Source organism: Pseudocercospora fijiensis (assembly GCF_000340215.1).
Source record: "Pseudocercospora fijiensis CIRAD86 unplaced genomic scaffold MYCFIscaffold_2, whole genome shotgun sequence".
In the NCBI taxonomy this organism is placed as follows: Eukaryota; Fungi; Ascomycota; class Dothideomycetes; order Mycosphaerellales; family Mycosphaerellaceae; genus Pseudocercospora; species Pseudocercospora fijiensis.
The window spans coordinates 3346577-3374307 of record NW_006921533.1 but is presented as its reverse complement, the minus strand read 5'-3'; the positions used below and the strand labels follow the sequence as shown (position 1 = coordinate 3374307).

The 27731-nt window shown below is 46.5% G+C and overlaps 6 protein-coding genes across 6 annotated transcripts; 4 read left to right on the top strand and 2 right to left on the bottom strand.

Moving 5' to 3' along the window:
* Nucleotides 1–756: 756 nt before the first annotated feature.
* Nucleotides 757–3442, top strand: MYCFIDRAFT_171844 (uncharacterized protein; the record flags this gene model as incomplete). The annotated part of the gene is made up of 30 exons (XM_007925251.1): nt 757–761; nt 795–835; nt 872–944; nt 976–1051; nt 1077–1237; nt 1284–1341; nt 1373–1473; nt 1504–1521; nt 1574–1674; nt 1702–1788; nt 1835–1889; nt 1915–1925; nt 1949–2042; nt 2070–2092; nt 2119–2127; nt 2167–2213; nt 2253–2405; nt 2434–2453; nt 2487–2537; nt 2610–2647; nt 2679–2686; nt 2711–2760; nt 2793–2851; nt 2887–2907; nt 2937–2963; nt 3064–3111; nt 3140–3187; nt 3229–3246; nt 3293–3373; nt 3414–3442. 30 exons carry the CDS (start codon nt 757–759, stop codon nt 3440–3442), a joined length of 1611 nt encoding a protein of 536 aa, XP_007923442.1.
* Nucleotides 3443–3548: 106 nt separating this feature from the next.
* On the bottom strand, nt 3549–3887 carry MYCFIDRAFT_171843 (uncharacterized protein; the record flags this gene model as incomplete). The annotated part of the gene is made up of 3 exons (XM_007925250.1): nt 3549–3600; nt 3632–3789; nt 3843–3887. The coding sequence occupies 3 exons, from the start codon at nt 3885–3887 to the stop codon at nt 3549–3551; spliced, it is 255 nt and encodes an 84-aa protein (XP_007923441.1).
* Nucleotides 3888–4974: 1087 nt separating this feature from the next.
* Nucleotides 4975–5764, bottom strand: MYCFIDRAFT_171841 (uncharacterized protein; the record flags this gene model as incomplete). Its single annotated transcript, XM_007925249.1, has 6 exons — nt 4975–5004; nt 5029–5091; nt 5179–5249; nt 5273–5538; nt 5570–5581; nt 5613–5764. 6 exons carry the CDS (start codon nt 5762–5764, stop codon nt 4975–4977), a joined length of 594 nt encoding a protein of 197 aa, XP_007923440.1.
* MYCFIDRAFT_210385 (uncharacterized protein) lies at nt 5348–6815 on the top strand. The gene is made up of 2 exons (XM_007925248.1): nt 5348–5839; nt 5889–6815. The coding sequence occupies exons 1-2, from the start codon at nt 5796–5798 to the stop codon at nt 6616–6618; spliced, it is 774 nt and encodes a 257-aa protein (XP_007923439.1). The 5' UTR covers nt 5348–5795; the 3' UTR covers nt 6619–6815.
* An 855-nt stretch (nt 6816–7670) lies between these two features.
* Nucleotides 7671–8411, top strand: MYCFIDRAFT_210384 (uncharacterized protein). The gene has a single exon (XM_007925247.1). The coding sequence runs from the start codon at nt 7683–7685 to the stop codon at nt 8223–8225; it is 543 nt and encodes a 180-aa protein (XP_007923438.1). The 5' UTR covers nt 7671–7682; the 3' UTR covers nt 8226–8411.
* A 473-nt stretch (nt 8412–8884) lies between these two features.
* On the top strand, nt 8885–9975 carry MYCFIDRAFT_214081 (uncharacterized protein; the record flags this gene model as incomplete). Its single annotated transcript, XM_007925246.1, has 3 exons — nt 8885–9391; nt 9447–9786; nt 9836–9975. Exons 1-3 carry the CDS (start codon nt 8918–8920, stop codon nt 9973–9975), a joined length of 954 nt encoding a protein of 317 aa, XP_007923437.1. The 5' UTR covers nt 8885–8917.
* Between the last annotated feature and the right edge of the window lie 17756 nt (nt 9976–27731).

Genomic DNA, 27731 nt, shown 5'->3' with positions numbered 1-27731 from the left:
GCTCCACCACGGTTCCGTCGATCATAGCCGCGTGACTTCCGGCGTTTCGGTTCTGGATCCGGCTCTTCTTCCTCTTCCCCTTCCTCTTTCTTCTTCTTGTCGCCAATGTATCTACCGCGATCATCTTGATGACCGCTCCCTCGAGCTGTGTTTATTACAGCATTGGTAGAACGCTCTACGGCATTGGCACTCCTGATAGAGCCCTTCGCGGCCATCGTCGACGCGTTAGCTGCCTTGGTGCTCGCCCTTGCGGCGAAACTGGTTGGGACGAGAGCAGCAACACTGGCCACACTGGCTACAGTGGCCCACACAGATTTCTTCTTATACCATGGCTTGTCGATCTTTTCCATGGGCTCTTCTTCGTCAGTGATAGAGCCCCCTCGAGATCCGCCACGAGAACTTCCATGTCGACTCCGCCGTGGTGAGGGGGACCGGGAATCATCTGATGAGTACCGTCTTCGTCGTCTTGGGGATGGAGATCTCGAGTAATCCGAGTAATTTCGTCTTCTGCGTTGATGACGACTGCGGTGCCTGGGAGAAGGAGAGCGAGACGACGATGATCTCTGAGATGAAGGTGCTCTGCTCATTGAGTGCCCATTGTTGCGTTCCATAGACTCTTGGTCATAGTTACGATATTGTGGGTGTCGTGAGTACGGTGACAGTGGCTCGTCAAACCTTTGATATGGTGTTGATGCTGATCGTGGTGGCGCATCAGCCATTCGGGACATCGCTACAAAATCGCAGACAGATTTGTCAATGATGTAACGCTATGCAGCAATTGCACGATATGTAAGACAAGTGAAGAAGGTCGCAGTTCTGTGCGAGACCACACCAGGTTGGCGAGCAAAGCCTAAAAGTGTTTCGAAATGAGTCTGGTCCTGTGTCGCGTCATTTGAGTTCAAAACCAACATCCTTGTCCTCACGAACCCTTGCCCATACCGTTTGTGGCAGGAAGATAGCAAAACCTGGCTGTAGATATTATGCCACGCCGCTGCCCAATCCAGTGGGTGGCCCATACATTCGTATTCTGCACGATCTGGCCTGCGCGGAAGTGATATGCTTTCTCAACATTTGAGATATGGGGATACTTGTCGCGATCGAAGGGCCAGCCACTTCGCTGCGCGTACAAATCCTTTGAGCTCAGCGATAGTAAGATGAGAACATGTTTCCAGTGTGACTGTCCATGGTACGACCACGGCTGCGATGCGGATGCGCGAATCAAGGACAACTTGCTTCGGTGCTCTAAGGATTTTCAAAGCGGAGGCACGTTCTGCAATTGGAAGCCTTACTGGGATGATGTTCTTTCTGACTGGTATCGGGTGCGCCCAGGCCGTTCCAAGTGTATTCGATGTTGCGAATGCATTAAATGAAGGAAGCAAATGCTTCACCCGAAGGACAGAGATCCCGGAAAGGTGATGACGAGCCTACAGCCCGGAATCTGGGACAGCTGGTGGTTTCTGCCTACGCACTTCGGTCATCGTATTCAACCCGGTGCACCTACAGTGCCACGTTCCTCCGCTTGTGATCCTCATCTTCGGGTCTTTATTACATCATCGGTATGCTACTCTTGAAGAACCGGCTTCCCGCAGCGTTCGCTACATATATGCTGGCAGTTTGCATGTGGGATTGGGCATCGAATCCGAATGGTGGGCGGTATCGAGACAATTTGGCGCTGTGTCGATCGAAATTGTAGATCGCGAGCTCCAGCCAGCCGGCTATCCTGGACTCTAAACCGAGCCCCAGCTAGCCGCCCGAGCCCCAGCATAACCCGAGATTACGAGATCGCCTGTTCTATACAAAATCGCGTGTAGAAGCGATAATCGCGTCGCTGCAGGCCCCGCCAACCGGGCAACCACCACCATACTGTTGCCAGCAGCCATGAAGCCAAAGTTTGTTAGCAAATCAGTGGTATAGCACAATTCAAGGTGTTGTTGGTTGTTAAGGCAAGTGCGTGTGCTCTATCTACTCAGGTCCAAGCGGGTTACGACCTGCCGCCTTATAACCACGCGAGGCTATATATGCTGGCTCATACTGGTCTCTTAGTTGCTGACTAGCATGCTGTTGCTGAGTGAACTGATGGTGCTGTTGCTGAGTGAACTGATGGTGCTGTTGCTGTAGCACGTTATAGTGTAAAGGGCTCATTGTCTGTCGTACTGGCTGTGTGAGCGATAACTGCTGGCGGTGGTGTTGTTGCCAAGCAGCCTCTCGTCGTTGTTGCTTATAGAATGCCGCCTGTTGGCGGTTGTATTCAGCCTGTTGTCTGGCCTGCTGTTCTTCTGACTGTAGACGATGGTTCTCACGTGCTCGGAGGTCCTCAATCTCTCGGCGAAGTAGATCCAGCTCAGAAGGTGTCTCAGAAGGTGGCTCCGGAGCGGCGGCTGGAAGTGATAATGAAGGCTCAACTCGTAGATTAAAACACTCGAAGCCTCTTAGATGGCAAGCAGAGCTACACGGTCGATTAGCCTTCTGGCAAGGGCACTGTTGAGTGCGGCATTGGCTCTTTACGCACTTACAGTGCTCAGCAACCGTAGTACGAAGTTGTGTAAGAGACACGCCTAGTTCTAAGGCAAAGTCGACTGTTCTAGCCGTTATTGTCTTCCGCTTCTTAGTTACTGTAACCTCATTCAAGTCGTCCAATTCTCGAGCCGTTGCTATACGCTTTGTTGTATACAATGTAGCTCCGCTAGTGAGAGGTTTGCGGTTGCTATAGATCACTTCCGGTTCTCGTAGAGTAAAGGTTCTACGGAAGTCGATCAACCAGTGCTTATAGAAGTGGCTCGGCAATAGCACAGCGCGGCTTCTACCTGTTTCGAGAAGCTTCATAATGTCGTGTTTGCAAGGATAACCATGCGTCTTGCTAAGGTAATCGTTACAGCGGCATTGTAGACAGGAGCACGAGTACGCCGAGTGCTTAATCTCGTTGCCGTCGTCGTTAGTTGTGGTCCGCAGGAGGTCGATAGCGCGTTGGTATAGAACCTTGACCTCGAGAAGGCAGTAATCGCTTACAACTCGAGAAACGCTCGCCTAAAATGGTCTAGTAAGTGCCTTGTTACACCTCTTCAGGTTCTCAGCAAGGCGGACACGACGGCGATCATGCCCTTCGCTCCACTAGTTAAGAAGGCTCTCAAATAAGGTGAAGATATCGTGGCGGCTGCTATGGTTAAGCCATTGTTTGATACGGCCGTGGGTGGCTTCAACTCGCGAGGTTGTCTTACAGCCAAAGTGTAGCACTTCGTTGGTCCAGCAGTCGATAATATAAGTCTTATAGCACTACTAGTTGTTGTTGAGATAGGCCTTGAATATAGGATAGACGTTGTCCAGTTTCCGAGCGTTCTCGTTAAACTCGGCTTCAGTTTAACTATGAACAGTGTGAGTGAACAACCGTAGAAACTTGCTAGTTTAAGGACTGTCAGTCCAAGAGCCATCGGTGCCCTTCACCTGACCAAATTCGCTACGCTCCTTCCGGACACGAGTTAATATATCTTGCTATAGATGCTAGTCGCAGACGATATTTAATAAGCCTGGATAGACCTCTTTGATCGCTAGCATTAAGGCGACTTCTCGATCAGTGCTAATAACGAGAGGCAGCGGACAACCAGCCTGTTCAAGACCCTTCCGCAGTGACTATAACAAAGTAGTAAAGTCGGCTTGATCAGGCTTCGGTCGAATAAGGCCAACGCCGAGCTCAATCGTGTCATTTATCGGTCCAGCAGCGACGATATCTAGAAGCTCGAGGTTATAGATATTGGTTGAATACGTCGTGTCAATAATGAGTGTGTGTGGCGTATTCTTAAAGGCCTCGAGTGACTTAGGGTAGAGCGCAACTATACTTCGAATAGCACCGTTCTCGGGGTTCTCGTGAATGTCGTGGAATATGCCGTTCTCATCCAATAACTTAACTATCCGCGCGGCCTAGTTCATTTCTTGTCGTGCGTTGATATTGCGAGTCCAGGCTACATTATACAAGTCCTATAGTTTGAGAATAACACTACGGTTGCGGAAGTATGCTATAATCTTCGAGGTTGGCATTCGCGCTTGCTAAAGTCGCTCTAGTTGCTCGAGGAACTGAGCCGATCTCGACTGTCTCCTATACGTAGCAAGAGCGATAATATCGTCTTTCTCATAGTTATGAGAACAGTAATCTTCCTTAGTAGAATGGCGGATAACCTATTGGCCTTCTGGTTGCGCTGGATCGACAGCAACGGCGTAGAAATAGAACCTACAGCCTATCTTCTTCGAAGTCGACTTCCGCTTTATCACTTCCTCATCCTTCTACGTACGCTTATCAGGCGCGCCGAAGCAACCACAGACCCACCGATGGCGATATTTGATGCCCTTCTTGTTCTTCTGTGGCTTGTACTGCTTGAACTCGTATCCAGTCGACTTTCCGAAGGCATGTACGTATTCGACGAGGGCGTGGTGCGATGGAAACTGAGACTCGCGAGGCATAGGCCCACGACGCCATTTCTTCGAGAATGGGTGCTTCTGAGGGCGTGGTGACACTGATCGATAGTCAGGAAGCGATACACGCTCTCGAGGCACGCTTAGTGAGCGACTGCGACCTCGAATACGCGTCTCCGAGACAAATTGGACCTCTTCCTGCGACTCAACATCCACCGCCGTCGATTGCGCGCCGTCTATCACTATTTCTACCTCTTCCTGCGACTCAACATCCACCGCCGCTGATAGCGCGCCTTCAACACCTTTAACACCTTCAACACCTTCAACACCTTTAACACCTTCAACACCTTCCACCGCCGAGAGCGCGCCTTCTTCCACCGCCGAGAGCGCGCCTTCTTCCACCGCCGAGAGCGCGCCTTCCACCGCCTCCGCCGCGCCGCCGGCGATAAGATCATCGAGAAACTCTTCGTATAATGGAGATTCAGCCATTTTCGATAGTTACTAGGCAATCTACTGCAAAAGAGGGAAGAAAGGGGAATTTTAGGTCTACGGTGGATTTCGAGGTGCGGCTTCCTAGGTGACGCGCTGCGCGCCCTGCCGCGCCTATCAACAACACCAACTAAGAACGGAAATAGCCTGTATTGGGTGGAAAGAGCACGTAATTCTATACAAGGCGATTCCACAATGGTGCTAGCATCGGGTTATGCTGGGGCTCGGGCGGCTAGCTGGGGCTCGGTTTAGAGTCCAGGGCCGGCTATTGCTCATCGGGCGGCAGACGTGGCTGGCGTGGTCTTGACATGAAGGTATCTTGCTAACCTGCTCAAGAAAGAGGCCGCAGCCCAGAAGGGCTTGGCGCCAAGTTACCGCGCACTCCAACTGCCCTCTGCTTCAGGTCCCATCTTCAATCCAGCTTCCATATGCCGCGCTACCACTATTCTCCATGCCTGCGTGCCCACTATGGTCAATAACATGTACTGCTCAGCGGGGGGCCGTGGAACACTGAGACTCGAGCGCTGTATCAACATCACGACCTTGAAAACGATCCTGCCCAGTCCGAGCCGTTGACGAACGTTTTCACTCTGCCAAGTCAAAAACACTCTGCTCTCGGCAGTATCTGAGGATAATAAGAAGCGAAGGCTACACTCCACCTTCATAGTACATCCCTTACGGAGCGTAAAAACTGGTAGATGAATGCGAGATAACATTTTCACAAAAGCACAATGACCGAACCCCATGGGGAAGGCACAGTCAGCTCTGTCAAGGCCATGGACTTGCCTCTGCTTGAGAGGCAGGCCTGAGGTAGGAGCAGGAGGAGCTTTGTTGACTCCTCTCTGATGCTGTGACATTGTCCGTCACCAAACATCCCAGGATATCCATCACAACCAATAGCAGATATGGAAGAAAAGACCGACGAACAGTGCATCGAGGACCTCATGGCGTGAGTTTAGTTGCTTACGGGCTATTGCACGATCGCTAAACAGTCATAGGGCTCTCTCGATGGCAGAAGAGCCTGGAGATACAATTGAGATACAGCCTGAAGATGACAACGGCAGAAAGTATCATGTCGACAAGACTTTGTTACGCACGGCGTCGCCACAGTTCGCTGACGCTCTCACCAAGGCTTTGCAGGAGCCCTCAAATCGCATTCTGCTGTTTCCAGGTACAAAAATGGTCGTGATCGAGTATTTCTTCCACTGGCTGCATCACGGAAAGCTACCATACAGTCATGATGAAGAAAAGAAGCTCTCCTCGACAAAAAGCTTCGGTAATCATCAAAGGACAGCAGTCTCACTCTGGCTTTTCGCCGACGCTTATCGTATGCCTAAGCTGCAGAACCTAGCCATAAGATACTACGATTGGGCCAGCAATTACGCGCCACCTCCTCTAGACGTCGTTGAAGAGGCTTTCGAAATCGGCGACGCTAAGTGCCAGATACGAGATATCATCATCCGCGATGTACAAAATACTTTCGACCATCTCTCTGATAGAACTCGGACTCCTTGGAAACGATTCCCGGAGAGCCCTGATGTCACCGTATACTCGACATCGACTGATTGGGAAATTTCACTCCTTATGAAGCGATTGATCACAGAACACGACTCGAAGCCATTTCGACCTGAAGACCTGTGCGTCGATAAATACTTGGTGAAGGAAGAAGCCGCGAGTGAGAAACAAATCAGACATCTCACATTCAAGTCGGACTGCCCCCCTCAATGAGATCTGGCTGCGGCAGTTGGGCCGAATGTACGTGTCATTGCGTGGATGAGACACGGTGGTAGGGACAATTGAGAAGCACATCATTGCTATTGGAGTGGTATTCGTTGAGTTACACGTAGACTGGAAAAGTCTAGACAGCTTTCACTTTGACGACCAGCTCCTTCGTAGAAGCGGAACGAGAGGGCGTTTCTGTACTCATCAATCACTACGTCTGTTACCGACTCTTTCCGCGCTAGACGATCTCGCGACCACACCGCGTCCCACATAAGTGAGTAAACTGCCGTCATTCCGGCAGCATAGCCAAAGACATGAGCCACAATCCCTTGCCAACCCGTACTGGATTGATCCATTCGTAGACGTAGAAGTCTTCCGTTGCTTTTCTCAAGTATGCCGATTCAAGATATCATGTCAAGGTGAGGAGAACAACAAGTAAGCGCGGTGCGAATGGCGGTGGACGCGCGATGCCGAACACCATCTCAAGGATCTCAAATCCCTATAAGTTGTTCAGACTATGCACAAAGATATTGATGCATTGCGTGAAGCGACTATGTTATGTGTTGGCCAAGGCGATCCATACATCATGCACCAGAACACGATGCTGAATAGAAACGGGTACGTTGTAATTGTGGTATACCACAGCGTATGCAGCAGCGGCAACGATCGCGGCAAGGAGTCGTGCAGAGATTGGAGCTGCAGCTTTTGGGTTGCTGTCCCCTTTCTTTGGCGATGTGTGTTTGTCTGAACCTTAGCCTGAGTGTCGCGAGGAGGTGGCTTTGTTCATATGGTCAAGCTGGCTGTCTCGTGCTGTCCTTGTGGCCATGCCTACCTGTTTGAACGCGGCATTCATGGCGTTGCAACCAAAGCCATTTTTGGGTCGACAATTGCGTTGATCCTCGCCGCACTGTTGGAAGTGTCAGTGTATGAGGGGAAGAAAGGGAGGCCGGGTCAAGGTGAAGTCAAAGTGTGGATGACCGGCCCGATTGCCGATGCTTTGCTTGGCCCTTGATCCTTAAGCAAGCAGAGCTGTCCAGAGCTGTTTGCTCCCGAACGTACACAGTTTCACCATGGCTTCCGATCCTGTCATACCAGAGCCGCCGCGAGCACTAGAGGAAATTGCAATCATCGACAACTCGTTGTCGTTCCCAAGTTTCACTTCTCATACAGCTTGGGAGGTGGGTTCACGCCTGCGAAATCGCTTGTTGGCATTCTCGAAACCAGCCGTGATAGACATCAGCCTAGCTCATGGGCACCATTGCCTTTTTCACGCGACTACGCACTCAGGGACCTCGCCTGACAATGACAGCTGGGTAGCTCGAAAACGGAACACGGTCTTGCGATTTGGATCGTCCACTTGGTACATGCACAACAAGTTCAAAGGAGACGAGGCTCAATTTGCATCCAAATTTGCTTTAGGGACGAAGGCGAGCGAATATGCAGTCCACGGAGGAGGCTGGCCAGTTCGCGTGCAGGGTGTTGAAGGTATAGTGGCTGTCATTGTGGTGAGCGGCCTCAGGCAAGAGCAGGATCATGGCATTATTGTACAAACCGTACGAGAATTTCTTGACGAGCTGGGCATCGAGATGGGCGAGAAGAAGAAGGAAGACTGAGAACAGCTGTGTCAGGCTCTGACATAGTGTGTTCAGCAATGCGGAGACCAGATCCGACATATCACACAATGGGCAATCCTACTGCGTCTTGGAAGCTACATGGAAGCATTAGAGCGAGGCGTCTCAGATCGCTACAAGTCTCATCGCCACACTTTCGAATCGAAGGTATGAATGATGAAATACCGCATAATTCTTGACAGAAATCACGACTCATGCCACATGCATCAAGGCTGGAAATGATGTTGTTTGAATGTCGAATCTGCGACGGGTCAGGGTCATGACTCGGCCAGCACTGAGTCGATTCAATGTCCATTGTCCTGGGTCCATACAGCAATTCTTGTATGTCAGGAAATTTAGCGTACCACTGTTTGCAACAGTGGTTTACTTCCGAAGGGCGTTATCTACTGACTTGGTATAGTCTGCCTAGTAATCGACGGTGCTTTTCCTATTCTGGTACCGTGTTAACCTTCTCCGTTACGCGAGCCTATCCCCACACAGCACCCGGTCAAATCGTCAAACTTCATCTAGGGCAAGTCTCGAACCGGGTCTCAAACGCTGGCTCATCATGACCCGGAAGAGTTTGCAGGTCCGTTTGGGGTGTGCCATTTAAAGCATACAACCCCCCGGAATACACCAAAGGCCATCGATCTGTTAGACTTGATCCGCATACCTTCGCCATTCCTTCGTCCATTATGCCAATCGTTCAATCGTTTCTCACTGTCTTGCTAGCATTCATCGCGTATGTAGCAGCACGAAGTCATGGCGAGCACTCACAGTCTCCCGAGAAGAGAGCTTTGCCAGCCTACGCACAGCGAAACCTCGAAACGATCCAGAAGATTTACAACATCACAGTATACCCCAACAACATCCAAATCGTAAACGAAGGGGCAAAAGCAGTGCCTGCTGGCCTTTTCAACGAGAAGGCCACAGGCAGAGTAAATCCAGTCGGCAACTTTTCGGGATTTGATGATTCGATCGAATACTTCTTCGCCCTAGCTCCAGTACCACAGGAGGAGCAAGGCTTGGCCTTCTACAAGGCTGAGGTGGTAGAATTTACCAGCGGCTGTCCTGAGGTTGCTACGTCCCTGGTCTATCTGCGCACGGGTCATGTTGATCCTAAGACTGGGAAGCTTGACGATAGCAAGCCAAAGACGACACTGGCGCAGGTGAGTGACAGACGTTGTCAGACTTGGTGTGTTTGGAGAAATGCTGATGGAGTAGGTCGCCTTCTGGCGCTTCGACGACCAAGGGAGAGTCCTAAAGTATCATGCGTGGATTCCCAATCTCGAGAAATGGACTCGCGTAGCTATCGGACAGGACTTCACGAGCCTTCTTACACAGAAAGTCACATCGGCGGTGTTGTGCCCAACCATCCAGAAGCAATGTTCAGGCAAGAACAAGCAATACGACAATACTCTTACTTGCATTGCAAAGTTGGAGACGAAGCCTTTTGGTAGTTTCGACGAGGCGTGGGGCGACAACATCGCTTGCAGAATTATTCATCTTATCTTGACGAAGGTCAGGCCCGAGGTTCACTGTCCACATGTCGGACCTCATGGAGGTGAGTTGTCAATCTTTATAATTTACTAGTAGATGCTGATCGTGGACAGGATCACCTCCCGATAACTACAAGTGCGTCGATATTGACTATTCGCTGGAGTACTTCAACGATGCGGAACTCTTTGGATCTCCAGAAGGTGACGTGTTCACCTGCGGCGGCCCATTGTTAGGAGCCATGAAGATGCTGTAGCTGTAAGGATCTTTTCGCGAAACCAACCGTCGGTAGGCGTTGCATCCAGTATCGTACCAACTCTAGTCTTACCAGCTGGCTGTTAACAACCTGATCTTTCCCAAGACATCCACAGCTCGACACAACCACGAGCTGCACGGCCAGCGGCAAACTCGTTCCATCCTCTCTGGGAAGATGAGAATCACAAACGTGGGAACGGAAAATGGCAAACTCCGAACGCCTCCTGTTTTGGGGGAAAGTAGCAATTAGCATCATCTTTTTATGACTGGGAAACGTAATGCCCACCTCTCTGTCCATTGGTCCTTTCAATTGCCTTATCCATGATCGACATCTGTCGAAGCTCTGGTCACCGGCCTGCTTCTTCCTTTATCTTCTCTTCCTTCCCTGTCCTTTCGCCTGGATCGTGGGGATGTGTATCAGTCGATCAGCGTGAATGGCGTTCATACCAGCGCTTCTCACCATGATCTCACCTGGTGGACTTCTCGGTTGTGGTGACTTTGGCTTCTCGGGCTCGGGCTCGGGATCAGGATCAGGCGTGGAAGTGGGCTCGGAGGCACTTTGTCCTGCTTTACCGCGAGAGGATGCGCGATAGGGCATTTGTTGCGCTGGCGGAGGCGGGCCATGTTCCAACGGGTGTTCTTCAGCGGTGACCGGTGATGTGATCGGTTCTCTCTCCTCCATGATCGACGAGGTCTGATATTAGGGCGCACTTCACGAGGTCTACGCTGTATCCTCGCGGTTAGATCCGATGTAGAGAATAGTGTGATTCGATTCCAAGAAGTCTGAGAACGCTAGACCTGCTTTGATAGGCCAGGGGGGACGATCGTTACAAGACCATGGAGCCACACGAAATTCCCTCAGAGCTTTATACTCTCGTTCCATGAAGTAGAAGCATTCGGCGCAGGCGCAGCTCGGGTCTTGTGTGCATTTAAGAGTGGCTAATGATCACATTTTAGGTCGCCTGGCTGTCCGTCCCCTGGGCAGGGCCATTATAGCCTTATGCAAGGTGATTCATCAGCTGGAGCAGAGCGAGGGCAAAGGGGAATGAGAAATGTTCCATTACATGGGTACAAGAGGGCTCTTTATCATCTCAGAGGCTCTTGTGGGAAATCTTACGGCTGTAAAGCAGATCATACGGGACCCAGCTCCAGGCTACATCCCGGGCGACAACCTTTGAGAGGTCCAAAGCAGATTACGAACGCGCGTGATCCTCACTGCGAAGGGCGTGTTTGCCTCTCAGACTGGCTGAGAACGATGAGAAAAGGAGAAGGGCCCCCTGTGGCACGGCACAGTGTTTAGTAGAGAGTGGCAGTGAGCGGATCAGGTGAAAAGCATAAGCTTCGCAAAGATCACAGCTGACGGTCAATAAAAGCGCAAGAGTGCTACGAGCCATTGAGATCCTGCGAACGAGTCGCACATTTCAACGGTTATGCGACACTGTAAAGGCGAGGATGACCACTGTCATCGTATGTTCAGCAAGTCAGCCAGGTCGGATGTTATCTTGCCATGTTACAAACAGTATTTGGGATCTCTCGGACCAGTTTCAGTGCGACCAGATTATCTTCAACGACCAAATCGTTGCCAAAATCAGCTGCTTGCCAGGTCTACCGTCATTCTGATGCGATCTGGCATAGCAGCGTCTCAAGATTCAAGAACATTTGTATGAATCAACCAATCGAGTTGATTTGCGGCGACTTTGACGTCGGTACCGGTCAATGCAAAGTTCTGGACCTCATTGGTGTAGAGACAGCCATGGCGCTGTGCCAACATGTCGCCGCTCAGGGACCAGGCTCAACTCGCGGTCGATCGATGCCGAGTGTGAATAGTATACAGAGGTGACCGACACAACCGAGGTCACAGTTCACGACATGGCGATTATGGCCGGACGCGCGATCTTTGCATTGAGATAGTCCGACCTGGAGTCGGGCCTGAGGTTGACTACCAGTGATCAGAAGACCTGTTTGTACAGCCACTTCCACGAGGCGGAAGATAGGGAAAGGGGGCGCTGTTCCACGTCAAGGGGGTTTTGAGGCCTATCAGCACGGGGTCACTCTTCACACTCACTTACCGGTGTTTTGCCCTCGATAAGGCTGCGAAGGCACCCAAGCTTGCTTTCCCCCATCCGGGGGAAGGCCCCCCCCCCCCCCCCCCCCCCCCCTAATAGCAATCAAAGAATTCCCCGTGACGTTGTGCTGATGAGAAATTGATGCTATACGACTGTGTAATGAGTGCGCTGACTGGAAGTGATGCCGATGATGAGGAAGAGGTTTGGAATCGCTATAAGTGAAGTAGTGAAGGATCCCTGACCAATGAGCTTCGGCGGGCGCTAGCGGCTGTCTGCAACCAGCAACCAGCAACCGTATTGAGGAGTGTGCGAGGTATGGACGTGGTGCCAGCCAGAACGCAAACTGAGAAATCGAAGCGCGCAAATGGCTCGAATAGGGTTGCCTCATAGTACTAGTTCTATGCAACTGTAGTCAAATCACCTCCACCAGCATTAGCATAGCAAACAGCTAGATCGCATACAAGAGGGCCCAGCCCACCGACAATCACAATGCAGACTTCAATTGTTCTTTGCGCCACTGCTGAATTCAAATCGCCTCTCCAAATCCTTAACGAAGATTTATGCAATGGATCTAAGAGTTGGCCTTCAAAGTCCTTGATATTGTTCTAGAACCACCAAGCAAGTTTCATGATGTCGCACCAAGTACGATTGATGCTAAGTGCTCCGTGGTGGTCGATGTCAGAAGTGCCGGTGTTGGCCCTATTCCAGGTTAAGAGGGACCGGCGGCTCCATGGAGCAATCGTCAGTCTGAGGCGATCCTACCTTCGGGAGAATTCGCCAGATGGTGACATCGAGTATTGTCTTCGAATACTTTGTGAGACCGTGGCGACCACTCGTGACTTGACAGCTCACTGCGGCGTGCTATACCGAAAGTAAAGTCGAAACTGTCTCCATCCCGAGGTTGCGGCTTCACAACCCTCTGCTTCCAATCTGTCTCCATTCGACTGGGTGGCGGCGGGTCGCGAGGTTGAGGGTTCTTGGGTGTAATGGATACCCTCATTTTGTTGGCTGGCCGGCTTGATAGTGGAGGAACCAGAGCGTCGAGGTGGTGCTGCTGGGTAGTACTCGATACGTTGCTAAGCTTGTTGGGGAGGCACTGCGGTGTACGTTGTCTGTTTATGGTGATATTTCGATGAGAGAAACAATGTCAGTAGTGAGGTATCGAAAAGCGATTTCATGGCAGGTGAAACTCTTGTCCATTTTTATGACCGTCACGTATGCCTGTGCTCATTATGGTTTTTTCGTCGAAGACCGGCCTCAGGTGGCTCAGCTGTCCACTGAACAGTGACTAACCTCCCGAGCGCACTGTTCGAAGCATCTCTTCTTGAAGTTTCACAGGAATAGAATGTCACAAAAAGGATTGATTAGTTGCGCCAGAATAGATCAGTTTATTCTGCCATAGCCAGCGTCACATCGCCCTCCAGTGTGACAGAGATATGCCGAAATCAGAGGCGCCCGGCGAGTCGTTCTCAATCGAGGAAGATGGAAGGATTTGGGTAAGAGGTCGGCAGGCGAGGAAGCTCCGCCTCATCGAGGCCGAATACCTGGCTTCAGACCTTTGATCATGCCTGAAAGTGACACGATCTCGGAAGAGGATCTATGTGCGATACTGTAACGTTGTGGCCGTGCAAGAGTGGTGCTGCCTTAGCAACGCAGCGGCTGGTTCAGATCTTACTGCAATGCCGTATGAGACCGTTACGACACGGCGGGAGGTACAAGGAAGAGGTTGAGTTGCATGCAATTGCGCGGACCTGCAGACACCCATCGCATCCTACGAGCCTCAAGTACTCCTACATCTCTTTCGCGCACGCGACTGCGCTTGTCTCGGCTAGCACGGCGATGTCATAGGCGCGTGTGAAAGGGCGGCGTGGGGCGGAGGGGGCGGCGTCGGACGAAAGTGCTGCGCAGTCTAGGTGGAGGAGGTCGCCAGTCGGTGAGCAGTTGGCAAAGGCATCAATGCTATCATCGTGTGACACCAGATCGTCTTGCTCGGTCCTCTCGTAGGCCACTGCTGGGGCGCGACTATTCGTAAATCAGCTCCGGCTATTCATAAATCAACGGACCTAGGGCCGCTCCGGTCTCGGTGAGACTATATTGTTAGTAATCTATATAGAACAACATCGCATGAAGACCTGTAATGCCTATGCTAGCTGTTTAGTAGAATAATGACGTAGGAAAGAAGAATTAAGTAAATTAAGTAAATAATAGACGTAGAATTCGACACTATAGCTAATCCTAACTGTTCTAGGCATACTGCCTGCCTAGCAAATGAGGTTCTACGACCCTCGCATTAACGTATAGTTCCTACTATACAATCTTAGTATAATCTAGCATACCTACTAGCGCTATAGGTACTAGTAGAGCCCTCGGAGCGGGCGGAGGTCCTTCCTAAGTAGGTAAATAAGTAGATATAGGGTTTCTATCGCACTGCCTGTGCCTATAATAGCGTCTCGATCTATAGTTCAAGGCCTCCGAGGTTACCTAGCTTCGGCTCTTATACCGGCCGCGGCCTCTTACTACGTATCTCTTAAAACTAGCGCTTTCTTAGATTATATAGCTTAGGAGATAGAGCGGCGGCGGCGGCGGCGGCGGCGGCGGCGGCGGCCTCGGTTTATAGCTACGTAGAAGGGCTTAACAATATAGCTAATATAGGGTATAGAAGGGCGGCGATAGAATAGCGACAATAGCGACAGTAAGATATATATAATAGCGACGGTAAGGTAGAAAACAGCTATCTAGCGGTAGAGGATATAACTAACAAATTTGCCTTAGGCCTCCTCCGCGATCGGACGACTAATTTATAAATAGCCGGAGCTAATTTACGAATAGTCGCGCCCCTACTACTGCCTTAGCCGTCCTTAGCCGTCGCCGAAAAGAGCATAAGAGACTTCACTACTATCGTAGCGTGCAAGGCCAGAATCTGGGCTGAGCCTACTTAAGAGTGCCGGGCACAAAAGCAATCGTACTAATTAATAAGGGTACAAAGAGATAGATAAAGGGGACGTATATATATAGGTTGAAGCTAAAGTAATAGAGGTAGAGCAAGGGAAGGAAGCCGAGGTAGGGGCCCACTTTTCATTCTATTTTTAGCTACCGTGAAGTTGCAGTATAAAGGACACAGATCTCTGCGTAGCATTACAAGGGGCGAGACTATTCGAGAATCTACCCCGGCTATTCGAGAATCTATAGTCCGATCGCGGAGGAGGCCTAAGGCAAATTTGTTAGTTATGTTCTCTACCGCTAGACCTTACCGTCGCCGCTGTTTTAACTACTGTTTTAACCTTACTATCGCTATCGATAGCTATATTATTAAGCCCTTCTACGCAGTTATAAGCCGAGTATAATGCCGCCGCTACTACTACTACTATTACCGCCGCCGCCGCCGCTGCGCCTACTATTTAATAGAGAGGTAATATATATAATCCGAAGGTCTTCTAACTATAAAGAATATATAGTAAGACTACCTCCGTTTAGGCTTTTATATATTAAGGATTACGTTCTACGGTAGTAAATTAGTTCGAATTGTACGTAATAGCATAATTTAGGGTTTATTTGCCGACTTCCGAGTAACTAATTATATACTACTCTACCTAATCCTTTGCCTAAAGGCCTAAAGCTAAACTGTCTTGTTTCTTAGTACTTGTAGCTATTAAAATACTAATATAACGCGACACGCGAAATTAACTAAAGCAACACTTAGAGCTTATAGCGCTACTATTTCCGAATATAGCGAACTAAGAATTAAGTCGCTGCGACGTATGCGCGTTAAGTTATACTAATTTAGCCGAGCCTACTTCTATAGCTTTCCGCCTATCTAAACATACCGATTCTTAACATATCGCTAGACACTAAACTAACACTTAGAGGTCCTTAAGTAGGGCGATCCGAAAGACTTCCTCGCTAAGCCTACTTATATACGACTTCTCGTTACTAAGTTCTCGCCGCTCCTCGAAAAAATAGATAGTAGCACTATCCTTCTTTTTTAACTAGACTAACTCGAGGCCCTTCGCAAAGTACTTCCGATCGACTTTCTTACTATACGCGAGTATATATAGTATAGTAGTGCTAAGTTCTCGTTACTCCGCTAATAGCATTTACTAGCGGCTTAGAAGCCTCTAGATATACTATCCCTAATATATCCGAAATACCCGCGCGCTTCTAGATCTAGTATTTTCGACTAACTTTATAGTAAGGACTATACGTATGCGACATCTCGCTATTAAGGTATAGCTATATAGCAGACGCGACTTTAGTAGCGTTTAGCTAGCAATTCGAGTCGGCACTCCGAATACTAAATACTAACTAATATCTGTACGATACCTATACGATACCGGTACGATACTAGTAACATAAGCGACTCCGACTTAACTAATTAGCCTAATATCTCCGAGCTCGATCGTCGTCTAGGCGGAGGCACTTAGTATACTTCTTCTTCGTATCTCTTAGATGTTCTAGCTATATCTAAACTCGACTATTGTATAGGCGGAGGCGCTTAGTATACTTCTTCTTCTTATCTCTCTAATGTTCTAGCTATATCTAAACTCGACTGTTATAAAGATAATGCCGCCTTACTACCTCGACTAGACGATAAAAATAAAGAGATAATTACTCTAGAGGATCTAGATCTGCTAGGGCAGACGTCCGACCTGCTAGACTATATAATCGATATAAATCGCCGCCGCTAGCGCTAGTATTATAGCGACTATTACAACTCCGAGAGTATACTAGGTAATAAGGACCGCCTAGCCGCTCGACGCTAGCCTTTAGGTCGTACTATAGCTCCTCGCTGCCTACGAAATACTAATCGCAACGTTAACTATGCCTAACCTAACGAGGATAATAGTATAACTAAGGACGAGGATACTAATATCTAAGAAGAATCGTAGAGCGAGGACGAGATTAAGCTTAAGAACCGAAATAGCAACGCATCTAACGATAATAATAGCGATATACCTACCTAGCGCCTAGGCGCCTATAGCCTCGTAGAGATAGATAATAAAGAGGATAAAGATCCTAAGCTAGATACTATTACTAGCGACCGCCGCCTAAGGATAACTAAGAAGCAGAAGTATAAGGCCGTTATAGCAAATATGCGTATGCTCGGCATTAGCTTTAAGGAGATAATATATATCTAGGGCAGTAAGGAGGGCACTAAGACACATCGGAAGCGCATATATACTATATAAGACCTCTAGCCTAATAAGCACCTTATTAGTATAGTCGAGCTGCGGTCCGAGGTAAAGAATCTAATCGGCAAGAAGTTCTTCGATACCTATAAGCCGGAAGATAGCCTCGCTAAACCACGTCGCCTATCCGAGATATACGATGTAATCTATAACATCGCCCTAAATTAGTACCGCCTACTCGAAGACTTTATATTGCTAAATACTTAGAAGGATACTAAGCAGCGAGCAATGTCGTTCGAAGATAAGCGTAGCATAATACAGAAGCGGATCTGTACGCTTACCTATATAGTAGTGTATTCGATAGCAATAAAGCGCGCTTCTTAGTTACTAAAATCTCTTAGTCTTCTTTTAGTATATGTTAGTAACCTGCTAGTATATATTGTTAACACCTTCTGCAATATAGGTCTTATACCTTCGTATAAGACTATATAGATAGTAATTAAGAAGAATGCCGACGTCTAGAGATTAAAGATTAAAGAGTGGGTTATGCTGTTTATCTAGTAGATTTGTTATAACAACTTTAATCGGCAATCTAAGAAGAAGGACTAGGATATTGCGGATAATAACGAGCAGGTTAACATTACTAACTCGTATATCGCGCTTTGCGATAACTTTCCGGATAGTAGCTTAACCTAGGATATATATAATCGCTCTAAGCTAGTCGTTCCTTAGAGCATTATCGATAACATCGATAGCGACGATGCGGTCGAGCTAGTCGAGCTATTCTAGATCGATAAGGCTATCTTATATATCTTCGGCGATGCAGTTAAGTCTATCTTTAAGGCGGCTAAGAATGCTAACGTCGTTAATGTAGATAGTAACCGGATTAGCCGTCCGTAATTTCTAGAGATCGAATACAGCTTTAAAGGCAAGACTCCGATCCTGTTAATGCCGCTATCCTAGAACGATAAGATATCGAACAAGGGTACACTGCTTGTCTATAATAACCTATACCTAACTAACCTTAGACTAAAGCTAGAGGACCCGATCTTCGTAAAGCGCCTTATCTTAAACATCGGTAATTAGTTGACCGTAGAGCGTATACTATATATAGTATTCGGTAGTGTCGAGAACAAGGCTCTATATAACAGAAAGCAGTATATCCTTAGTATACCTACTATAATGCACACCTTTATAAACCTCTGCTATACTATATTCCGCACTAATTAGTATAGAAACAAGGCCGGCGACAAGCTTAATATCTCTACTTCCCTACGCTTAGATATTAACTTCTAGGGTATAAAGGAGGTCGATCTAAAGTCCCCTAAGTTCTTCCGAATGCAGAGCCTACTAAAGCGCTTATTTAATGCCTGTATTGTCGCTATCTTCTATTAGATTCTTGTCGACCGAAAGATTATTATAGAGGATATAACAGATCTATTAAAGGGCGAAGAGACTCGTTATAAAGTCGTCCTATAGGCGATTAAGGACAAGGTAACTGTATCTAACTATCTCGATATCGTAAAGCAGATCCGACAACTAGTGTTTTTACCCGAGGTATAGGATAGTATACTAGATCGCCCTTCTATCGACGAGGGTGCAACTAATCTAGTTAGCCTAGATGCGGCCTTTACCTCGATATATAGAATGCTAAAGGAGATCTCTCTATTCTTTTGTCTCCGATACGCCGTTCGTATAGAAGATGTTAGTTACATCCGTCGCTATATTAACTATATAGTTCTACATTTTATCGGTACTAGACAGGCTAATTATAGGCGACTAATAGTATATATATACTACCTTCTTAATAAGGGCAGTACGCCTAAGCTATAGAAGGCAATCCTCGGTACTATATACGTTAATCTATCTAGTAAGAAAGGCTATACTATCGGTGCTAACGAGATAATTAAACTCTATAACTACGACCTATCTTAGGACTATACACGCCTTAGCAACTTAATATACGACCTTCCTACGGTCTTCGAGAAGGTCGCTATAAACCGTAAGTCCTCTCGCCTTATTAAGAGTATATTTAAGGAAAGCTCCGGTATATAGCGTACAAGCTACCGTACCGAGAAGGATATTAGTATAGGTATTTTTAACCGTGCAGATAAGATCCGTATCGATAGGTTTGCGAAGTAGTAGCACGGCAATAGCTTTACTCTGTCGGATAATATCTACGAGGTCGGTACAGATCTAATGCTATCCGTAGTCGATACATTTAATATAGCAAATAAGCGGTATATAAGGGGTCGCTTAACTATACTTTAGGCTAATGTATTAGACGGTCCTAATGCTACTACTCGATTCGGTAAAGGTCTTAGTCTTAGTCCGGCTAAGGATACTATCCTTAATCTAGAGCGAGATAATACGTAGATCGATATAGTAGATAGCTTCGCTCGGATTGTCGAGGAAGTCGAGACTCTAGATCTTACTAGTACTAATACTAGTATTAGTCTGCTTAGAGGAATAGGTAATGCATTTAGCGCCGAGGGTAGCAGTAACTTCTAAAAAAACAGAGCATAGAGTATAGAGCAGTCGAGTATAGAGTATAGAGTATAGAGCATAGAGCATAGAGTATAATATTTAATATATTAAGGTAGGACTATTCTTGTCTAAGCACTAAACTAACGCCTATAATGTCGTCGTTGTCCTATAGCAGCTCTAGATTGTGTACGCCTAGCGGCGAAGTAATAGCGGTATACTAGAGTACGTGCCTCGTCGGGGGTGCTTATAAAGTCGAAGAATTTAGCTAGGCTAGGCGTACGATAATAGCTTAATAGCTAGGCGTACGATAATAGCTTAATAGCTAGGCGTACGATAATAGCTTAATAGCTAATAGCTCCGTAGACTAGAGTGCGCGCCTCGTCGGTAGTAGACTAGAGTACGTGCCTAGCGGCGAAGTAGTAGCGGTAGACTAGAGTGCGTGCCTTATCGTACCGAAGAGCTTTTTAAACTAGCTATAGCCTAATGCGAAGTCCTTGCCTATGCCTCTAGTCGCTAGCAATTCTAGCCTTAGGCATTTAACTAGCAGCAGTCGGCGGCTATTACGTTGCGTTAAAAGTGCGATAATATATAGCCGTTATTGTTGCCTTGCTATTATAGCTAAATAGCGCAATCCTATTAGTAGAGGCAAACCTTACCTACGATGCGCTAATATAGACCTACGCTTCCTAGTTTAACTTCTTCTTCTTCTTCTTCTTCTATATATACTAACATACTAACACCCCTAGTAATATACTAGCTGTCGGCGTATATAATAGTGTCGATACCTCTTTATCGTATATAGGTAGCTCTATAGCGATTAACACTATCTCCTAACTAGTCCTACGGCTTGCTACCGATAGAACCGCTTAAGTTAGTTAAGGTTCCTCGATCGGTAGAGTTTGTTTAGTCCTTCTTTTCTTTTAAGGTCTCCGATAGGCTTTGCCGACGCAAGACGTTACGAAGGCGACTCTCCTAGCGAGTAGGTTGTTTTCTATAGCTTTAGCGGGCGCCGACTATGCATTTAACCGAAAGAGCATAGTTTTTGTTAGAACATCGTAGTGCAAACTGCAGAGGTCTTAGATAGATTAGCGGAGGTAAAAACTCTTTAGTAAGGTATACCTATAATACGGCTAACAGTCTAACTCGGTAAAAACTCTTTAGTAAGATACACCTTAAGTAGCGGCTCGATAGCGACTCTCCTACTAAGTAGGTTAATAGGTTCGTAGTATTGCTACAAGTCTAACTCGGTAAAAACTCTTTAGTAAGGTATACCTTAAGTAGCGGCTAGGCTTAACTCGGTAAAAACTCTTTAGTAAGATATACCTTAAGTAGCGGCTATAGGCTTCCTACGTTCGGATTCTTTACAGAATAATATACGCGTATCTAGTTAAGTCGGCGTAACGCCTTCGTTAGGACTGTTAGTTATAATAACCTTAGTCGTTACGTAAGGGCCTCTAGTATACTTATTAAGCCCGAAGGCGCTTAGTCTTAGTCTTAGTCTTTACTACTATACGACTATAGCACTGCTATACGACTGTAGCCCTTTGCGTATTAAGACTGCTATTCGACTATAGTACGCACCGATCGGAACCGAGCGTATTAAGACTGTTATCCGACTGTAGTACGCCTCCTCTTCTATTCTAGTAAGCGCATTAACATTGCTATACGACTGCAACGCGCTCGACAACCCTTTTCTGCGGTGTCTCTAATACTAAGGGCGCGGTTACACTCTATTATTATCTAGGTACTAATAAGTGTCGCTTTAGCGATCGCTGTCGTATTTCGCTTAATAAGTCCCTTCCTATACACCTTACGTACTATAGTTAGTAATAGAATGCGTTAATTGTTACGTATTGCGCGTAGCATATAGGCTATATATAATGCTAGTATGCTTCGGAGTATATGCTTCTATAGCCGCTTAGTGCCGCTAGTTAATTAGATCCCCGGACGCTACTGTTCGTTTTCTCTGCCTTATATAGTAACTAGTTATCGGAATGATCGTTCTAGGGAGAGTCTAAGCAATAGAGGGCGTTAACGTAAGAGGGCTATCGTAGCTTCTCGAAGAGTGCTTACGCTCGATATATATTATCGCCCTACGTATCTATCCTTGCCGTATATATTATAGTGCCTATAAGAGTATGCGGTGCAATAAGTATAGTGCTAGTCTCGCTAGTCTCGCTAGTAACTTCTCGCTAGTAACTTCTTGCTAGTATTAGTAACTTCTCGGGTTTCGGAGGCAGTTCTTAGTGCCTAAGGCGGCCGTCGTTATCGTATTAGACACTTTTGTTAGCGCTATTTGCTAGAAATGCGCGCAATCGGCGTATCTCGCTATATTAGTAATATACTATTATAAAAGTCGTAAAAGTCGTAAAGTCGGTATTGTAAATGCGCGGAAGGAAGTAGCTATAACGTTTAATCCTACTAATCAAGCGCTCTACTATACTAAATCCGGGGTCTTAGCGGGACTCGGCATCCTTGTCGCTTCCTCGAATTTACGCTTCTCGCCTAGCTCTTATATACTATCGACACCTACGACTATCTATAAACCCTCGTCGCAAAGGATACGATAGAAGAGCCTGCTTAGCGAGCTTATAAGGATATAATAGAAGGGTAGTAAGGAAGGACCTTATTAAATGCTATCTCTAGCGCTATCTCTAGTGCCAATTCTAGCGCTATTTCTTCTAGCGCTATTTCTAGCGCACTCTAGTCTATATGCTCTACTACCTGCTCGGCAGATACTAGGACAAGATATCGTCGTCAACTCTACTACTACGGCTGCTTACTACACTTAAGCTTCTCGTACGAGCACCCTCTCTATATACGCTCTCTCTACGCTTAGTAACGCGAATATTACGGCCACTACGGCGGCTTATATAGGCCTAAGTTAAAGCCTCTTCTGCTTAAACTACAGTTATAGCCTCTTCTTCCTCTAAAGGTACGGCACTAGCGACCTTAGTAGTAGCAGATCCTGCTTTAGAGGAACCTAGTTAGGCTTAAGGCTAAGCAATAGCACTACGACGTCTCTTCTGTTTCTTCTTAGGTCGAGCACTACTCTAGATAGCCGGCTCCTCGGGGCTAGAGTTACCTAAGTTACTACTATCGCCTAGTGCGCTAGGAGTAGGAGCAGGACTAGGAGTAGGACTAGGAGTAGGACTAGGACTAGAGGCTAAAGCATTCTCAAGTTAGATACCGGACTAGCGAATAGTGTTAGCAAAGGTAGAGCGCCGTAGAGACTAGTCTAGGTTTTGTCGAGCCTATACTATCTGCTCTAGGGTCTAAGAGACAACTAGTTAAGCTACTTGCTCGCTACGACTATCTAAGCTATCTAATATAGCGGCGGCGGCGGCGGTAGTAGTCTTATCCTTCTTCTAGGCCGCGACTTACTTAGCCTTCTTCTCGGCTTTAGCTACCTCCTAATCGGTATAGACATCCTTAGCAATGCTAATAAGGATAGCGAGTAGCTTATTAAGATTATCCTAGTGTTCCTACTCTACTAACCTAGGTGCAGTCTATATTAGCTTTTCTATATCGAAGTTTATACTCTTATCCTAAGCTTTATACGACCGAGCAAGCTTAAAGACATCCGATATAGACTATATTAATCTGTCTAGTATATATAGGCTGCCTAGAATACGAAACAATCGATTCTTGCGTAGATGCTTTATATCGATCTTCGCTAAGTACTATTTCCTAATACGCGGAAGTGCAAAACCGGGTCTACTACTAGTACCTAGTAGATTGATCGGCTTAACGCGCTTAATAGAAGGCTAAGGTAGATCACCTATAAGGCTTAGATTGTAGACATTATAGTAGTCTTCGTCGGCGACCTATCCGAGCGGATATAGATACTACGATAGATGTTCTCCGTAGTACTTATTTATTATAACGCGATAGCATCGGCCTACGATTATTAGCAGCGACATTAAGGAGTAAGAGCAAGAGCTAACACTTATCTAGAATCTTTAGATAGTTATTAAGTGTACCTATAAAGATCTTCGGAATCTTCTTACGAGCCTCTAGCTCCTTCGAGTTCTAATAGTTACCTACTTTGCCTTTGCCCTTATTACTAGCAGTCGCGCTAGAAGGACTATCTTCGCTAGCATCTGTACTAGCCTCGCTACGCACGTTATCTTCCTAGTTAGATGTACTACCTACATCCTTACTAGGAAGCTTATTACGTAGTCTACTAGGTCTAGGAGTATAGCGACTACGACCTCTGCGAGCGCTACGACCGCGACTACGACTACGACCTCTGCGAGCTCCGCGACCCCGACTACGATTAGCTTGCTCTAGTAGCAGGATAGAGAGCATTCTAGCCTCTAGTAGCATTAGTTTAATATAATCGCTAGCGTAGTATAGAACGAAGATAAAGGTACGAGGGCGATAGAAATGTAGCTCGAGAAAGAATCCCTCCTCTATAATACGGGCTATAAGACGTGCAATACGACCTAACCGCTATTAAAGATCTCTAGGGTCTCGAGTAATATTAAACTTCTATTAGTATACGTCGACGATGTCTAGCATATCTAGTCTAATACTAGCAGCTGTTGTCGCCGCTATATATCGGATGTCGGAGTCTAGCTTATAATACTTATCGTATCGATTATCCTAGTCTAGTTTAGGCATATATATAGTATAGAATGAAATAGTACGGGTTACGTCTATACTAGGACCTATACCTCTATACTAGTACCGCTTTATTAGATCCGGATTGTCCTTAGTTAGATAGAGCAACTAGTTGCGAGCGATATCGATAAAGTTATTAATATAGCTACGACTATCGATAAAAACTAGAGACTTGCGTATATTCTAAGAAGTAGCGGACCCGGCGGTAATACTTACCGCACTATCGCTATTATCGATAGCTAGATCTTCGCTATTTCCGATAGCTAGATATGCGACGGCATTGTCGATAATAACGTATAGCATATCGTAGTCGCTAAGGTGCTTATAGGGGATAAACTTAATAATATATATTACCTCTAGCCGATCGATACTGCTACGGATAACCTTAGTTTCGAATGCGCCGTCTCCTTCTTTATATAGGCTAGTATGCTTCTTAATGTATTCTATACATTTATTATCTACTATCGCAGACGTAAGAAGGGTGTTAGTATTAGTACGCAGATAGTCGCGTACTTAGTATACCTAGGAGTACTCGTTCCGGAATCTAGATAGCTCTCCCTACTTATATACTAAGTAACACTTATCGAAGACAATTAGACTAACTCTCTTACGGACGCGCGGGTCGTTTAGCAACGCTAGAAACTAAGGAGATGCTATCTGCTTAGGACTAAGAAGGATATACTAGATACGACCCTCGAGAATATTCTTAAATATACTAGGATCGATCTTCTTCGTTTCTATAGAGATATATATAGCATAAAGCAGTCTAGAGGTAGAAGCCGCTATTCGCTCTATAGCTGCCGCCTGCTTAGCGCCGAGACGATTAAGTAGTATATACTAAATAATAATCTTCCTAGTTATTAGCGCATAGCCCTAGAAAGGTAGACTCTTACCCTCTCTTATACGGGCGATAAACAGTACGTTATTCTAGCTATAGATTAAGGCGTATAGGACTGCAACCTATAGCAAGGTCGGTACGTATCCTATATTAGGGTGCTTTAGATCGAGTATCTTAACTAAACCCTTCTCGATAATTTCTCGCTAGAATTAGACCGTCTCTTTAAACTAGCCTGCCTACTATACTAACTCTTAAATACGAGCTATAGATTCTTAATGCATCTTGTCGATTCTACGGCGGAAATAGTGCGGCAACTCGGAATACAAGCGAGGCAGTATTGTTAGTAGAACACCGAAGTCTAGTCGTATCCGAGATACCGCTATACGACCTAGTAAAGAGGCTTAGTCTAGTTCTTGTCGCTCGAGTCGCTTCTTGCGCTAGCTTGCCTGCTTCTCGGCTTCGCGCTTCTAGCGGCGGCGCTGCTTTTCTCTTCCTATAGTATACGCGCACTATCGAGTTTGCTATTGTCGTTAGTCTAGCGCTAATCGGCTATCGCGTCGTAGTTTAATAGATTTAATAGATCTATGCGGCGGCGGCGGCGGCAGAAAGATTAAAGATAAAGTTATAGAAGGATATACGGACTATAAGCGGAGCTTATACGACATACTTAAAGTTTGCAAGCGGGTGCTGCTTTTATATGTAGCTGCTTTTATATACAAGACGTCGAAGATCTAGAAGGAGGATTTGCCCTACTAAGCAACGGTAAAGTATACAAACAAGAGGTAGTTAAAAGGACAAGCGGAGGTTATAGAGCGTGTCTTAAAGAAGGGGCGCGGCTAGTTAAATATTCGAGAAGTGCAGTGTTTGTATAACAGTAAACCTAATATAGGTAGGTAAACGGCATAGCTACAACTAGCAATTTATGTTTGTAGCTTATAACTTTTGCATTTATAAAGCGACGGTATTATTACAAAATGCGATGTTCTTATACTTATTAAAATCTAGGTGCATCTCTATATATTAAAGTCGCTAAAGTGTATAGTTACTAAGCTATTTAGTCAATTTAGTACTAGTTAGTATGCCTGTAACCGCAACTAAGCCTAGATAGAACGGTTTGTCGTTAGGCGCTTCGCTAGAATAGGAGGAACGACGCTAAACCTAATTAGTTATAGTCCTTTACGTACTTCCTCTTATATAATACACGAGTATTCTACGAAGCGCCTAAATAGGAGGTAGTAGTAAGAGGCTACGGTAAGAGCGAGAGCCGTACCTAGGTAACCTCGGAGGCCTTGAATTATAGGTTAAGCAGATATATAGACTAAAACACTAGCTAGCCTACTAGTACTAGGAAGGTGTCGACCGTTAGTATTTAAAGCAATTCCTCTTAGACTTCTAGGAAGATATAGCGGAAAGCGAGCGGATATACGAGTAGCGCTATATTAGTTATTAGTATAAGGCTAGACACGATAGTCTTAATCCCTCTAACTAGTTAGCTAGTAAGCTAGATAGCACCTTCGAGACCCTTAACCTAACTATCTCCTTTATCGACGATTTGCTAGAATAGTACGAAGTAGGGCATTATTGGCTAGTAACCGGCCCCACACACCTAGGCTGAGTTTTGAGCCTATATAAGAGGCCTCCTTCTATATTATAGATAGAGCACTAACCTCGTATAGTACATTGTTTAGGTTACACTTCTACAATGCCTATATTGCAGGGCTCTAGTTACTAGCCTAAGTAACCGTCTTGTTATCCTATTATGCTAAACGTAGCTGCCTATATTGCTATAGGTTATGTTACCCTCGGTAGCCTATACCATTACTACTAGTAGTAGTAGTAGTTTTAGCTTCCGTCCTTTATTAGAGCCGAAGGTGGGGCTATCTCTTTATATCTAATAGGTTCGGGTATATTAAAGGTAGTCTCTAGGCACGAATAGCTATAACTAAAGCGAGGGCACGATAAGAGCCTACGGTACGGACGATACCGAAGTATCTTAAGGGGCTATTACGACAAGCAGAGAAACCTCTTAACGAGGGCATCGCTTTAACCCCGAAAAGCTACAAACCCTTAGGACTGTTACAGCTTAGGGCCTAGTCTATAGCTATAGCTAGCTTCTAAGGACTCGGCTCCGGGTCGAAGACCTATTTAGCACCGCTTGCTCGAGATGAGCCCCGCCTAAGGAGGAGATAGACTAATCACCTATCGGCCTTGCTTAGTTTGCTAAGACTATCAATTGATAGCAAATACGGATTGTAGGTCGGATAGCCGGGGAGTCCCCTATTGATCGGGTAGGGCGTTCCTAGATTCGTAGCCTCGCTTAGACAGTACTTAGCCTTCTACTAGAAAAAGAAGGCTACCGCCCCCCTGCCTAGCTAAAGGAGATACAAGCTAGTTTCTAGGATCTAGGTATAAATAGAGATTGCAGTCTCTCCCTCCGAGCGGCTTTTGTCCAAAATCTACTAAACTTAGCTCCTAGAGGTAGTTAGGCGACCCCTAGGAGGCTAAATCCTAATGCTACCCCGGGGGTAATACTAGGAGAAATAGCCTAATACACTACTCTCTCGTACAGCAATATTACAACAAACTAAACAGACTAAAGTCACTAAAAACACAT